The 14,391-nt window shown below is 53.6% G+C and overlaps 1 protein-coding gene across 1 annotated transcript in view; it reads right to left on the bottom strand.

Moving 5' to 3' along the window:
- nt5e (5'-nucleotidase, ecto (CD73)) overlaps positions 1 to 14,391 on the bottom strand; it is an 81,147-nt gene that overhangs the window by 17,501 nt on the left and 49,255 nt on the right. The window contains exons 4-6 of the mRNA XM_059986584.1: positions 12,398 to 12,595; positions 4,167 to 4,321; positions 2,327 to 2,435 (exon numbers count right to left, since the gene is read on the bottom strand). Coding sequence (XP_059842567.1) covers positions 2,327 to 2,435; positions 4,167 to 4,321; positions 12,398 to 12,595 — 462 coding nt within the window. The remainder of the gene's footprint in view (positions 1 to 2,326; positions 2,436 to 4,166; positions 4,322 to 12,397; positions 12,596 to 14,391) is intronic.

The following is a 14,391-nucleotide window of genomic DNA, read 5'->3' as shown; positions in this document are numbered from 1 at the left end:
GTTACTGGCAGAAACCGAACTTTAAAACACACGTACAGATCAATATGCACCTAATAACGCATGCTCAATATGCACCTAATGTTGCAATCAATGACGTGTTACTAAAACATAAAGTAGTCCCTTATTATACTGTTGGCTATATGGTACACTCCTCCCCTTTTATTTTAATAGTGTATCAACTGTTTCTTTTTACTGGGGCACTATGCTAAACAAATACATTTACCCTTAGCATTTGAATGCCTACCATTTGTTTACTTAATAATATCAAATAATAACAAAGTAACGTAATAATATCAAATTATAACAAGCCCTTTCTTTTACTTTTGGTCCAAGACCCATTTATAACTCAGGTCTCTGAGGAGGGTGGTCTTCTCTGCTTCTCCAGGTAACGTCTGTCAATAACTTGTTTGATTTAATACAGATTTCCATGTAAAAGTCATGAGAAGTTGACCTCTGAGTATAGGGAGTTAAGATGATGCGCACCTCCAACTTGCTAAGAGTTATAGGCAGCAGATCGCCTCTATATAATGAAGACTCCTCGGTGTAGCTATTCTAGATACATACGCATCTTTGTGCTATCACTTGTCTTCCTTACTCATTTGTTCCAACTGAGCTAATTACACAACCAATCTTCGTATTCTCCTTAGATTCCAAATAGATAGCCTGACCTTTATGATACCACCTCTTATCGTAATATAACTTTCCATCTACTCCTCATGCTGGTGATTCAGCAGGAGTGCTGGGAAGATGCTCAGGAGAAGACGGAGATGCTGGTCTTTTCAGAGATTTAAGCTTATTGAGAGTTTGTAGATCTTCCAGTATCTGTTAACAAGTAATTTAACTGCGCAGGTGCTGGTTTTCGTCTTTTGTCTGTAATTGGAACAGGGTCATTAGGTCTCCTCCTTAGTTTCCTGGTCATTATTGGCTTTACCTCCACAGAATCTCCTGTGAGTTCCATTGTTAGCCTCTCATTCTCAATCAGCTTTTTCTTTTCTTCTAACTCAATCTTTTTATCTTCAAATTCCTTCACTGCTTTCTTCCCTTTAATATAATTCCTTTCCACTTGTCCTGTCTCCTGTTGCAGAAAAAGCTCTGCATTTTGTATTCTTTCCTTGTGTTGTTGATCTAGTTTCTTCATCCTTTTCTGATACTTCCTGTAAGTGTCTTTTGAGAGATGTCAGTTTCTCCTGGTACCTCTGCTCTCTTACTTCCAGGTAGTCTTCATCATCCTGCTTATTGGCAATATCTGTCTCCCTTGCATCCTCTGTATCTTCATCCGAGTTGCAGCCACGGATACTGTGTTCATCCTCCTCATCTGCACTCTCTAGCTCCTCCTCATCGTTGAAATAATCAACAATGGGTGAGAGGAGAGCTGCGGACATCTTCCCCGCCTAGCAGCCCTCCCTTGTTGACACATTTAGTGCCTTGATGGTGTGCCAATCCAGCTGGATTTTCCTGAGCCATTCACGCCCTAGCAACAGTGGTCCTCCATTTTTCAGTACATAGAGGTTCAGCTGCTGTGTTTTGTCTCTGTAGGTCACTGTCACTTTAATTTTACCTTTGGGACTCACTTTCTGTCCTATGTAAGACTTTAGCAGTAGTTTAGTTCGTTTCAGAGGTATGCGAGAAAACAGTCATTTGTAGTCGTGTACAGAAATCACTGTTAAAGCTGAGCCTGTGTCCAACTCCATTTTCAGTCTCATGCCTGCCACTTGTGCAGTGATCCATATTACTCTTCGATCATCTGTCTCTTTCACACTGTGAAGTTGCAGACAATTCACTTTTGTCTGAGTCATCTTCATCAGAACTGCTTTCTTCCATTTTGTGTACATTGTTGTGTTTTCCTTCCTGGGGTTTCTTGTTTCTCTGTATTTTGTCCTTTTTCTGCTGTTTAGTAGCATTAGCTCTGCCAATGTGGCCCTGTTTGCCACAGTTTCTGCATTTGTTGTCTTTAAACCCACAGTCCTCAAGGTCATGTGACATGTTCTCACAACAGTAACATTTCCTTCCTTCATTTCTGGCTCTATCAACTGTAATGCCCAACCCAGTGGCAAATCCTAGACTTGCCCTTTTTCACTCCGAGCTTAATGTTCATCCTGGGTTGTTTTTTTCTTTAGAGCATGGTTGAATTCTAAACACAGAACAAATCTTTCTCTCATTGTACAGAGAACCATCCACAACTTGAATTGGGCAAAATTTTTCTTCACAGCCGCCGTTAAGTAACTTTCATTATATTTGTGAAATTTCTAGCGGCAATAATTTCTAAGCAAGGGTAGTATCATTCATCATTGATAAAACGTCTCTGGTGTTTTGGCCTTGTACATACCATTGTCGGATTGTTCATTAATGGGTGCCCGGATGCCTCCACCTTGTGTCATACAAATGGAAACGTGGCTCCAAAACTTTTCATCTGGTTTTCGGACACTCTCGCGGATCTGAAATCACAGTGGTAGTCAGCGTGTGCTGATGGAGGTGAGGACCAGGAGAAGGGAGAGAGGAGAGGGATTGAGATACAGGGGGAGATGGAGGGGTGTGAGAATGATAAAGGATGAGGTGGAGGGGTGGGAGGGAGATGGGGAGGAGACAGAGGGGTGGGAGGGAGATAGGGGAGGAGACGGAGGAGGGGTGGGAGGGAGATCAGGGAGGAGGTGGAGGGGTGGGAGGTTGATAGGAGAGGGGGTGAAGGTGTGGAAAGGAAGGAAAGGCAGAGTGAGAATAGGACAAGGGAGGAGTATGAGAGGAGGGGAGGTAATGGAGAGGTTGGAGAGGAAGGAAGGCCAGAGGGAGAGGGGAAAAGTAAAGGAAGGATATGGGGAAAGGGAGAGTAGAGAGAGGGAGGAGAGGATCAGGGAGGAAGGGGAGCACAGATTGACTATCAGTTCACTTGATAAATGAAAGTTAAAGTTCCGTGGGGCAAATACCGTAGTTTGCCAAGTAATTGTTTTTTTATTGTCACATGTATGTTGGTTTGCAGATCACCTGTGCGGCTTAACTCACCTCATCTGTGTACTGAGGTTGTATAACAGAAAAAACAACGAGGGGATATAGCATAGAGCATTATAGTTAAATAAAACTTGCAGAGTGAGCAGACAGTGTGGTCCAAAGATACGATGAGACAGATTGTGGGGTCAGGGGTTCATTTTTAACATACAGGAAGCCTGTTAAACTGTGGGGTAGAAACTGTCCTTGAACATGGTAGTATTTGCTTTCAAGATTTTGTATCTTCTGCCTGATGGGAAGGGGTGGGTGAAGAGAGGATATCTGGAATGGATAGGGTCTTTGATTATCCTGGCTGCTTTACCGAGACGGTGAGAAGTGTAGGGCAGTCTCTGGAAGGGAGGCTGGATATTGTGACATCCTCAGCTCTCTGCAGTTTCTTGCAGGCCCTGATGAAGCTTGGCTGTAGCAAGCCGCGAGACAACCAGATAGGATGCCTTCTGTGGTGTATCCGGTGAGGGTGAGGGTGAGGGTCGGCAAGGTCATGCTTCAGCTTCTGAGGCAGTAGAGGTGTCGGTGCGGTTTGAGGAAACCAGCTGATGGAGGAGGTTCTGTTACCGCCTCTGCTCTCCCTTCAGGTAGCCACAGACAGAGAGTGTGTCAGTGAGAGTGGGAGTCTGGGGGAAGTTGATGGTGAGAGTAAAGAAGACTCAGTGGGTACAAGGCCCGTCTCTGTGCTGGATGGAAGGTGAAGTAGTCACAAGTTGATTCTTGGGATGGACCATGATACACTATTCAGTCATGGACCCACCATTCCAGGCACCAGCTCTGCAAGTTTCCCTCCATGCGTAACGGGAGTAGCACTTAGCACGTGGCTGGTGCAGTGTTTTTGTGAAGGGAGGTTGGAGGTGGAGTTCTGGCCCCAGCTGTGCGAGAGGGGACACTTCCTGCTGACCAGCCCACCACTCTCATCTGGTGGGTGCGACTGGCTGTTCGCAGTGAACGCTCCAAGCTGGCCGTGGGCTCTGTGCACACGGGACACGGTGCCCGTGTCAGCAGTAACCTTCCATCTCTCAGAGGTCAACGGGCCCCTCTGCGTCAGGAGGAGGATGGGATGGGGATGCTTGACCATTGGGACAGGTGGGGGCGGGCAGTCCTCTGCAGGACAGGTGATAGATGACATTCCAGTCAGGGGAGGAAGTGCTCACTGACCATCTCATGTTGCTCACCATAGCATCACAGATCAAATTCCCCATGTTGCATTCCTGATTCCGACAAGACTTAGTAGTTCCGTCCAGGTAGACCAAAGTCCGTCCAATGTATTCCTTTCCAAAATTGGCCAGGGCTTTTTTCCAACTGTCAACGTCGGCCAGAATCTCCTTATCTGAAGAGAAGTATTGATTCAGCAACACTAGTGTATGCACCAGCAAGTCCCTCCCCTTTCCTCAGGCCCTGCCTCCAGCACAGGGTAAACGGCAATATAGAACATTACCCTTCGGCCCACAAAGTGGTGCCAGCCTTTATCGATCTAAACCTGCAGTCCGACATAGCCCTCCATTTTTCTATCATCCTTGTGGCTATCAAATAGCTTTTTAAATGCCCCTCATGTATCGGCCTCTAACACCTAACAAGTTATCTGATAGGAGAGGAGAGCAGGCCATGGAAGAAAGGGAAGGAGGATGGTGACCAGAGGTGGTGATCTAGTTATGAGAAAAGAGGGGGCAAGAGGGGAGCCAGAGTGGGGAATGAGAAAAGAGAGAAGAGGGGAGAAACTAGTGTAAGTTAGAGAAATCGTGGTTCATGCCATCAGTTTGGAGACTAAGCAGATAGTATATGATCTCTTCCATAGTCCAGTGCCCTCTCCTATCTGCCTCCTTCTCCTTTAGCCCTTCACAACTTCCATCTATTACCCTTCAGCTTCTGACTTCATCACCCCTCCCCCCACCTATCAGCTGCTAGCTTGTCCTTTTTCCCCTCTCCCCATCTTCTTATTCTGGTGTCTTCCCCTTCCTTCCAGTCCTGATGAAGGTTCTCGGCCCCAAAGATCCCTCTCTCGATGTTGCCTGATCTGCTGAAATCCTTCAGCATCCTGTCAGTATTCCTCAAGAACCCTAGCATCTGCACAATCTCTTCCATTTACACAGTTTCTCCAAATGAGGCTTGTACAGTTGTAACGAGGTTTAATTGAACTCAACATGTAGTTCAGTGCATAATTAAAGAAACAAACATTCCACTGGAAAATATTGCAAAAGAATTCAAAGACAAGACAATCTTGCTTCATTTTCACAGGAATCTGTCAACACCACGTCTGAAATATTGCACACTTCCTTGCTATTCAAGGAAGGATATAGTTGCAACATATTGTTCAACCAAGTCAACCATGACGTTTCAGCAGACAGGATGGCACAGAGTTAAACAGACTGACTTGTTCCAACTTTAGAAGAATGAGTGACAACCTCAATGAGGTAAACAAAACTCTGGTCAAAACACAAAATACAACTGCAGATGCTGTGGATCAAAGAATACGTACACAACGCTGGAAGAACTCAGCAGGTCAGGCAGCATCCGTGAGAAAAGAGTAGCCAATGTTTCGGTCTCAGCCCCCTCCCCATTCCTGATGAAGGGTCTCGGCCAGAAACGTTGGCTACTCTTTTCTCACAGATGCTGCCTGACCTGCTGAGTTCTTCCAGCGTCGTGTACGTTAAGCTCTGGTCAAGTTGGGCAGGCTACATACAGGGATAATGTATACCCTGGTCGAGGTGTCTGGAGCCAGGGGTTCACAAAATCAGGAGTCAAGCATCCAGGATAGGGCTGAGGGCCTTCTTCGCCCAGCTGGAATTCTCTGGCTGACAGATTCCATTGAAGCCCGGTAACAAGGTGGTGTTCAAGACAGTTGGGGCAGGACCTAGATTTAAACTGAATTAAAAGGAAAACGAAGGCTGAAGAAGCACGATAGGTTGAATAGTCTACTCCTTCAGATAGGTTATAAGATTACGAGAGGCACAGATAGAGTAGACACTGGCCTTTTCTCCCAGGTCAAAAAGACTAGCGCTAGAGGCTATGCATTTAAGGGGAGAAGGGGTAAACCTAAGGGATGTTTGCTGGGCAGGTTTTTTTACCCCACAGAGTGACAGGTACCTGGTAATGTGCTGCCAAGGCAGCTGGTGGTAGCTGACAAGAGACGCTGACACATAGACACACTAAAGTGCAAGGGAAAGAGAATATGGACATTGTGCAAGCGGAATAGGTTACTTCAGTTTGGCATCTTCTTGCTCGTTTAATTAGCTTGACACAACATCATGGTGTACTGTTCTGTGTTCTATGTTCCTCCCTCATGTCAATCCTTATGCCATATAAGTATTGAATGTAACCATGTTTCCACGGCCAATAGTCAGCAGGGAATGGAGAGGAGTTGGGTAGTCTCTCTCCCACAGACTTGCCCACCTCCTGATCAGATCACACGGGAACATTGATGATTAGATTCACCCCCACGGTCCAAACTCCCAGTCCCAGCCTGCACCCGGGTCCCCACTGCCTGACAAGCCAGGTCCAGCTGGGGAATGATGGAGGCAAATTGATCTGTGCTGGGCTCATGAAATCACGACTCTGCCGCCTCCACAGCATCAGGCAGAGAGCTCTCCAGCCCTGGCCTGTACCTCCATGAGGGAGCCTGGGGAGAGTGAGCGGAGGGTGATTTCTGGCCTGTACCTCCATGAGGGAGCCTGGGGAGAGTGGGCGGAGGCTGTTCTGGTCTGTGCCTTCACCAGGAGCCTGGGGAGAGTGGGCAGAGGGTGATTTCTGGCCTGTGCCTCGGGAGAGGGGACGGAGGGTGATTTCTGACCTGTGCCTCCATGAGGGAGCCTGGGGAGAGTGGGCGGAGGGTGATTTCTGGCCTGTGCCTTCACCTGGAGCTTGGGGAGAGTGGGCGGAGGGTGACTTCTGGCCTGTGCCTTCACCAGGAGCCTGGGGAGAGAGGGCGGAGGGTGATTTCTGGCCTATAACTCCATGAGGGAGCCTGGGGAGAGTGGGCGGAGGGTGATTTCTGGCCTGTGCCTCGGGAGAGGGGACGGAGGGTGATTTCTGACCTGTGCCTCCATGAGGGAGCCTGGGGAGAGTGGGCAAAGGGTGATTTCTGGCCTGTGCCTTCACCTGGAGCTTGGGGAGAGTGGGCGGAGGGTGACTTCTGGCCTGTGCCTTCACCAGGAGCCTGGGGAGAGAGGGCGGAGGGTGATTTCTGGCCTATAACTCCATGAGGGAGCCTGGGGAGAGTGGGCGGAGGGTGATTTCTGGCCTATACCTCCATGAGGGAGCCCGGGGAGACTGGGCAGAGGCTGAGTTCTGGCCTATACCTCCATGAGGGAGCCCGGGGAGAGAGGGTGGAGGCTGAGTTCTGGCCTGTGCCTTCACCAGGAGCCTGGGGAGAGAGGGCGGAGGGTGATTTCTGGCCTGTACCTCCATGAGGGAGCCTGGGGAGAGTGGGCAGAGGCTGAGTTCTGGCCTGTGCCTTCACCAGGAGCCTGGGGAGAGAGGGCGGAGGGTGATTTCTGGCCTGTACTTCCATGAGGGAGCCTGGGGAGAGTGGGCGGAGGCTGAGTTCTGGCCTGTGCCTTCACCAGGAGCCTGGGGAGAGAGGGCGGAGGGTGATTTCTGGCCTGTACCTCCATGAGGGAGCCCGGGGAGAGAGGGCGGAGGCTGAGTTCTGGCCTGTGCCTTCACCAGGAGCCTGGGGAGAGAGGGTGGAGGGCGATTTCTGGCCTGTGTCTCCATGAGGGAGCCTGGGGAGAGAGGGTGGAGGGTGATTTCTGGCCTGTACCTCCATGAGGGAGCCCGGGGAGAGTGGGCGGAGGCTGAGTTCTGGCCTGTGCCTTCACCAGGAGCCTGGGGAGAGTGGGCCAAGGGTGATTTCTGGCCTGTGTCTCCATGATGGAGCTGGGTAGAGTGGGCGGAGGCTCAGTTCTGGCCTGTGCCTTCACCAGGAGCCTGGGGAGAGTGGGCCAAGGGTGATTTCTGGCCTGTGTCTCCATGAGGATGCCTGGGGAGAGTGGGCAGAGGCTGAGTTCTGGCCTGTGCCTTCACCAGGAGCCTGGGGAGAGAGGGAGGAGGCTGAGTTCTGGCCTGTGCCTTCACCAGGAGCCTGGGGAGAGTGGGCGGAGGCTGAGTTCTGGCCTGTGCCTTCACCAGGAGCCTGGGGAGAGTGGGCGGAGGCTGAGTTCTGGCCTGTGCCTCCATGAGGGAGCCTGGGGAGAGTGGGCGGAGGTTGATTTCTGGCCTGTGCCTTCACCTGGAGCCTGGGGAGAGTGGGCGGAGGGTGATTTCTGGCCTGTGCCTCCATGAGGGTGCCTGGGGAGAGTGGGCGGAGGCTGAGTTCTGGCCTGTACCTCCATGAGGGAGCCTGGGGAGAGTGGGCGGAGGCAGAGTTCTGGCCTGTGCCTTCACCAGGAGCCTGGGGAGAGTGGGCGGAGGGTGATTTCTGGCCTGTGCCTCCATGACGGAGCCTGGGGAGAGTGGGCGGAGGCTGATTTCTGGCCTGTGCCTTCACCAGGAGCCTGGGGAGAGTGGGCGGAGGGTGATTTCTGGCCTGTGTCTCCATGAGGGAGCCTGGGGAGAGTGGGCCAAGGGTGATTTCTGACCTGTGTCTCCATGAGGGAGCCTGGGGAGAGAGGGCGGAGGCTGAGTTCTGGCCTGTGCCTTCACCTGGAGCCTGGGGAGAGAGGGCGGAGGCTGAGTTCTGGCCTGTGCCTTCACCAGGAGCCTGGGGAGAGTGGGCGGAGGCTGAGTTCTGGCCTGTGCCTTCACCAGGAGCCTGGGGAGAGAGGGTGGAGGGTGATTTCTGGCCTGTGTCTCCATGAGGGAGCCTGGGGAGAGAGGGTGGAGGGTGATTGCTGGCCTATACCTCCATGAGGGAGCCTGGGGAGAGTGGGCAGAGGCTGAGTTCTGGCCTGTGCCTTCACCAGGAGCCTGGGGAGAGTGGGCGGAGGCTGAGTTCTGGCCTGTGCCTTCACCAGGAGCCTGGGGAGAGTGGGCCAAGGGTGATTTCTGGCCTGTGTCTCCATGATGGAGCTGGGTAGAGTGGGCGGAGGCTCAGTTCTGGCCTGTGCCTTCACCAGGAGCCTGGGGAGAGTGGGCCAAGGGTGATTTCTGGCCTGTGTCTCCATGAGGATGCCTGGGGAGAGTGGGCAGAGGCTGAGTTCTGGCCTGTGCCTTCACCAGGAGCCTGGGGAGAGAGGGCGGAGGCTGAGTTCTGGCCTGTGCCTTCACCAGGAGCCTGGGGAGAGTGGGCGGAGGCTGAGTTCTGGCCTGTGCCTTCACCAGGAGCCTGGGGAGAGTGGGCCAAGGGTGATTTCTGGCCTGTGTCTCCATGATGGAGCTGGGTAGAGTGGGCGGAGGCTCAGTTCTGGCCTGTGCCTTCACCAGGAGCCTGGGGAGAGTGGGCCAAGGGTGATTTCTGGCCTGTGTCTCCATGAGGATGCCTGGGGAGAGTGGGCAGAGGCTGAGTTCTGGCCTGTGCCTTCACCAGGAGCCTGGGGAGAGAGGGCGGAGGCTGAGTTCTGGCCTGTGCCTTCACCAGGAGCCTGGGGAGAGTGGGCGGAGGCTGAGTTCTGGCCTGTGCCTTCACCAGGAGCCTGGGGAGAGTGGGCGGAGGCTGAGTTCTGGCCTGTGCCTCCATGAGGGAGCCTGGGGAGAGTGGGCGGAGGTTGATTTCTGGCCTGTGCCTCCATGACGGAGCCTGGGGAGAGTGGGCGGAGGCTGATTTCTGGCCTGTGCCTTCACCAGGAGCCTGGGGAGATTGGCGGAGGGTGATTTCTGGCCTGTGTCTCCATGAGGGAGCCTGGGGAGAGTGGGCCAAGGGTGATTTCTGACCTGTGTCTCCATGAGGGAGCCTGGGGAGAGAGGGCGGAGGCTGAGTTCTGGCCTGTGCCTTCACCTGGAGCCTGGGGAGAGAGGGCGGAGGCTGAGTTCTGGCCTGTGCCTTCACCAGGAGCCTGGGGAGAGTGGGCGGAGGCTGAGTTCTGGCCTGTGCCTTCACCAGGAGCCTGGGGAGAGTGGGCGGTGATTTCTGGCCTGTGCCTCCATGAGGGAGTCTGGGGAGAGAGGGCGGAGGCTGAGTTCTGGTCTGTGCCTTCACCAGGAGCCTGGGGAGAGTGGATGGAGGGTGAGTTCTGGCCTGTGCCTTCACCAGGAGCCTGGGGAGAGTGGGCCAAGGGTGATTTCTGGCCTGTGTCTCCATGAGGGTGCCTGGGGAGAGTGGGCGGAGGCTGAGTTCTGGCCTGTGCCTTCACCAGGTGCCTGGGGAGAGTGGGCGGAGGCTGAGTTCTGGCCTGTGCCTTCACCAGGAGCCTGGGGAGAGTGGGCCAAGGTTGATTTCTGGCCTGTGTCTCCATGAGGGAGCCTGGGGAGAGTGGGCACAGGCTGAGTTCTGGCCTGTGCCTTCACCAGGAGCCTGGGGAGAGTGGGCACAGGCTGAGTTCTGGCCTGTGCCTTCACCAGGAGCCTGGGGAGAGAGGGTGGAGGGTGATTTCTGGCCTGTGTCTCCATGAGGGAGCCTGGGGAGAGAGGGTGGAGGGTGATTGCTGGCCTATACCTCCATGAGGGAGCCTGGGGAGAGTGGGCAGAGGCTGAGTTCTGGCCTGTGCCTTCACCAGGAGCCTGGGGAGAGTGGGCGGAGGCTGAGTTCTGGCCTGTGCCTTCACCAGGAGCCTGGGGAGAGTGGGCCAAGGGTGATTTCTGGCCTGTGTCTCCATGATGGAGCTGGGTAGAGTGGGCGGAGGCTCAGTTCTGGCCTGTGCCTTCACCAGGAGCCTGGGGAGAGTGGGCCAAGGGTGATTTCTAGCCTGTGTCTCCATGGGGATGCCTGGGGAGAGTGGGCAGAGGCTGAGTTCTGGCCTGTGCCTTCACCAGGAGCCTGGGGAGAGAGGGCGGAGGCTGAGTTCTGGCCTGTGCCTTCACCAGGAGCCTGGGGAGAGTGGGCGGAGGCTGAGTTCTGGCCTGTGCCTTCACCAGGAGCCTGGGGAGAGTGGGCGGAGGCTGAGTTCTGGCCTGTGCCTCCATGAGGGAGCCTGGGGAGAGTGGGTGGAGGTTGATTTCTGGCCTGTGCCTTCACCTGGAGCCTGGGGAGAGTGGGCGGAGGGTGATTTCTGGCCTGTGCCTCCATGAGGGTGCCTGGGGAGAGTGGGCGGAGGCTGAGTTCTGGCCTGTACCTCCATGAGGGAGCCTGGGGAGAGTGGGCGGAGGCAGAGTTCTGGCCTGTGCCTTCACCAGGAGCCTGGGGAGAGTGGGCGGAGGGTGATTTCTGGCCTGTGCCTCCATGACGGAGCCTGGGGAGAGTGGGCGGAGGCTGATTTCTGGCCTGTGCCTTCACCAGGAGCCTGGGGAGAGTGGGCGGAGGGTGATTTCTGGCCTGTGTCTCCATGAGGGAGCCTGGGGAGAGTGGGCCAAGGGTGATTTCTGACCTGTGTCTCCATGAGGGAGCCTGGGGAGAGAGGGCGGAGGCTGAGTTCTGGCCTGTGCCTTCACCTGGAGCCTGGGGAGAGAGGGCGGAGGCTGAGTTCTGGCCTGTGCCTTCACCAGGAGCCTGGGGAGAGTGGGCGGAGGCTGAGTTCTGGCCTGTGCCTTCACCAGGAGCCTGGGGAGAGTGGGCGGTGATTTCTGGCCTGTGCCTCCATGAGGGAGCCTGGGGAGAGTGGGCAGAGGCTGAGTTCTGGTCTGTGCCTTCACCAGGAGCCTGGGGAGAGTGGACGGAGGGTGAGTTCTGGCCTGTGCCTTCACCAGGAGCCTGGGGAGAGTGGGCCAAGGGTGATTTCTGGCCTGTGTCTCCATGAGGGTGCCTGGGGAGAGTGGGCGGAGGCTGAGTTCTGGCCTGTGCCTTCACCAGGTGCCTGGGGAGAGTGGGCGGAGGCTGAGTTCTGGCCTGTGCCTTCACCTGGAGCCTGGGGAGAGTGGGCGGAGGCTGAGTTCTGGCCTGTGCCTTCACCAGGAGCCTGGGGAGAGTGGGCCAAGGTTGATTTCTGGCCTGTGTCTCCATGAGGGAGCCTGGGGAGAGTGGGCACAGGCTGAGTTCTGGCCTGTGCCTTCACCAGGAGCCTGGGGAGAGTGGGCGGAGGCTGAGTTCTGGCCTGTGCCTTCACCAGGAGCCTGGGGAGAGTGGGCGGTGGCTGAGTTCTGGCCTGTGCCTCCATGAGGGTGCCTGGGGAGAGTGGGCGGAGGCTGATTTCTGGCCTGTGCCTTCACCAGGAGCCTGGGGAGAGTGGGCACAGGCTGAGTTCTGGCCTGTGCCTTCACCAGGAGCCTGGGGAGAGTGGGCGGAGGCTGAGTTCTGGCCTGTGTCTCCATGAGGGTGCCTGGGGAGAGTGGGCGGAGGCTGAGTTCTGGCCTGTGCCTTCACCAGGAGCCTGGGGAGAGTGGGCCAAGGGTGCCGGAGGTTCTGGCTACTCAAGTAGTTGAGGGTGCAGATGCTCGTTACCCTCAGGAATGCTGCTGTCCAACAGTATCGGGTTTCCTTCTGCCTTGGTCACCACACCATCCTGGTTGAAAGTCAGCTTCAGATGTCCAAGGTACTTTCCGTATGCAAAGGCCTGTACAACAGGAATCATCTGACCATCGTCTGAGGTGACCATATGTGGGTACAGCCCAGCAGGGACTTCGCTGGAAGGAGCCTTGCCTGTGAAGACAAATAAACAACATAAGCAATGCCTATGCACAGGGTCTATATAACCATCCTCCGACAGTCTGAAGATTGGAAAAGAACACAAAAGGTCAGTGGTTCCCGGAGGATGAGAAGTGCAGAGTGTGCTTAAACCGGCTTGAAGCCACTTTGTCCTTCTGCTCGTACAGGAGAATGAGGAGCTACAGGGAAGAAGTCACCCCTAAGGGGCAGGAGGCAGGTGGATGGATGACATTTGGGAAAGGGAAAGGGTGCACTCACCTCAATAATCAATATTTGGAATACTGCTGGGGGAAGCCATAGCAACTGGGTCTCTGGCAATGAGTCGGGTCCTATGGCTCTGAAGGGAAGGGGGCAGAAGAGAGGTGCAATAGTGATTAGAGATTCCACAGACAGGAGATTCTGCGGAAGTGAAAGAGACACCCGGATGGTACATTGCCTCCCAGGTGCCAGGGTCGGGGATGTCTCAGATCAGGTCCATAGGGAGGGGAGGGTGAACAGCGAGAAGTTGTGGTACATATTGGTACCAATGGCATAGGGAGGATAACGGTGGCGGTCCTGAAGAGAGAAATATAGGAAGTTAGACAGAAAGTGAAAAGTAGGACCTGAAAGGTAGTACTCCTGGATTTCTGCCTCACCATTGAGGGTACAAATTGGAGGATTTGGCAGATGAAAGCATTGCTGAGGAATTGGTGCAGGGGGCAGGGTTTCAGATTTCTGGATCATTGGGATCTCTTCTGGGGAAGGTACGACCTGCACGATAAGGACAGGTCACACCAGAACCGGGTAGAGACCAATATGCTTGAGGGCTGGTTTGCTAGAACTGTTGGTTTAAACAGATTTGGCAGGGGGGCTGGGAACCAGAGTGATAGGGCTGATGATCGGGCAGTTGGCATGCAACTAGATGCAGTGTGTAGTGAGACTGCGAGGAAGGACAGGCAGATGATATGGCAAAATTGCAGTCAGTGGGATGAGTTAAAGTGTAAAGGAGGCCAAAATCGAAAAGGGTGATGAATACAGGACTGAAGGTGTTTTATTTGAATGCACACAGTATTCGGAATAAGGATAGATACTGTAGCACAGTTAGAGATTGGTCAATATGACGTTGTGGGCATCGCTGGGTCGTGGCTGAAAGAAAATCATAGCTGGCTGCTCAACATCCAAGGATACACCTTGTATTAAAAGGACAGGCAGGTAGGCAGAAGGAGTGGGAAGCCCTGTTGGTTAAAAATGAAATCAAATCCTTAGAAAGAGGTGACATAGGATTGGAAGATGTGGATTCTTTGTGGGTAGAGCTAAGAAACTGCAAGGGTAAAAAGACCCTTATGGGAGTTATATGCAGGGCTCTGAACAGTAGCCCAGATGTGGGGTACAAATACAATGGGAGATAGAAAGGACATGTAAAACAGGTTACAATAGTCATGGATGTTACGATATGCAGTATGCAGACAGATTGAGAAAATCAGGCTGGTGCTGGATTCCAAGAAAGGGAGTTTGTAGAATGCTTACAAGATGGCTTTTTAAAGCAGCTTGAGCCCACTAGGGAAAAGGAACTTCTGGATTGGGTGTTGTGTCATGAACTGGATTTGACTGTGAGCTTAAGGTAAAGGAAGTTACAGAGTACTCAGAGAGAAGCCGGCCAGATTGGAAGGGGACACCAGCAGGGGTGACAGCAGAACAGCAAAGGCTGGAGTGTCTGGGAGCAAGGTGGAACGTGCAGCGTAGACAGACTGCAACAATGAAGAAGTATTCTAATGATGCAACTGTGGTTGACAAGGGAAGTTAAAAATAGC

The sequence above is a fragment of the Hypanus sabinus genome, chromosome 12 (assembly GCF_030144855.1).
Source record: "Hypanus sabinus isolate sHypSab1 chromosome 12, sHypSab1.hap1, whole genome shotgun sequence".
NCBI classification, from domain to species: Eukaryota; Metazoa; Chordata; class Chondrichthyes; order Myliobatiformes; family Dasyatidae; genus Hypanus; species Hypanus sabinus.
The sequence above is the reverse complement of the archived record's forward strand: the minus strand, read 5'-3'. Positions and strand labels throughout refer to the sequence as shown.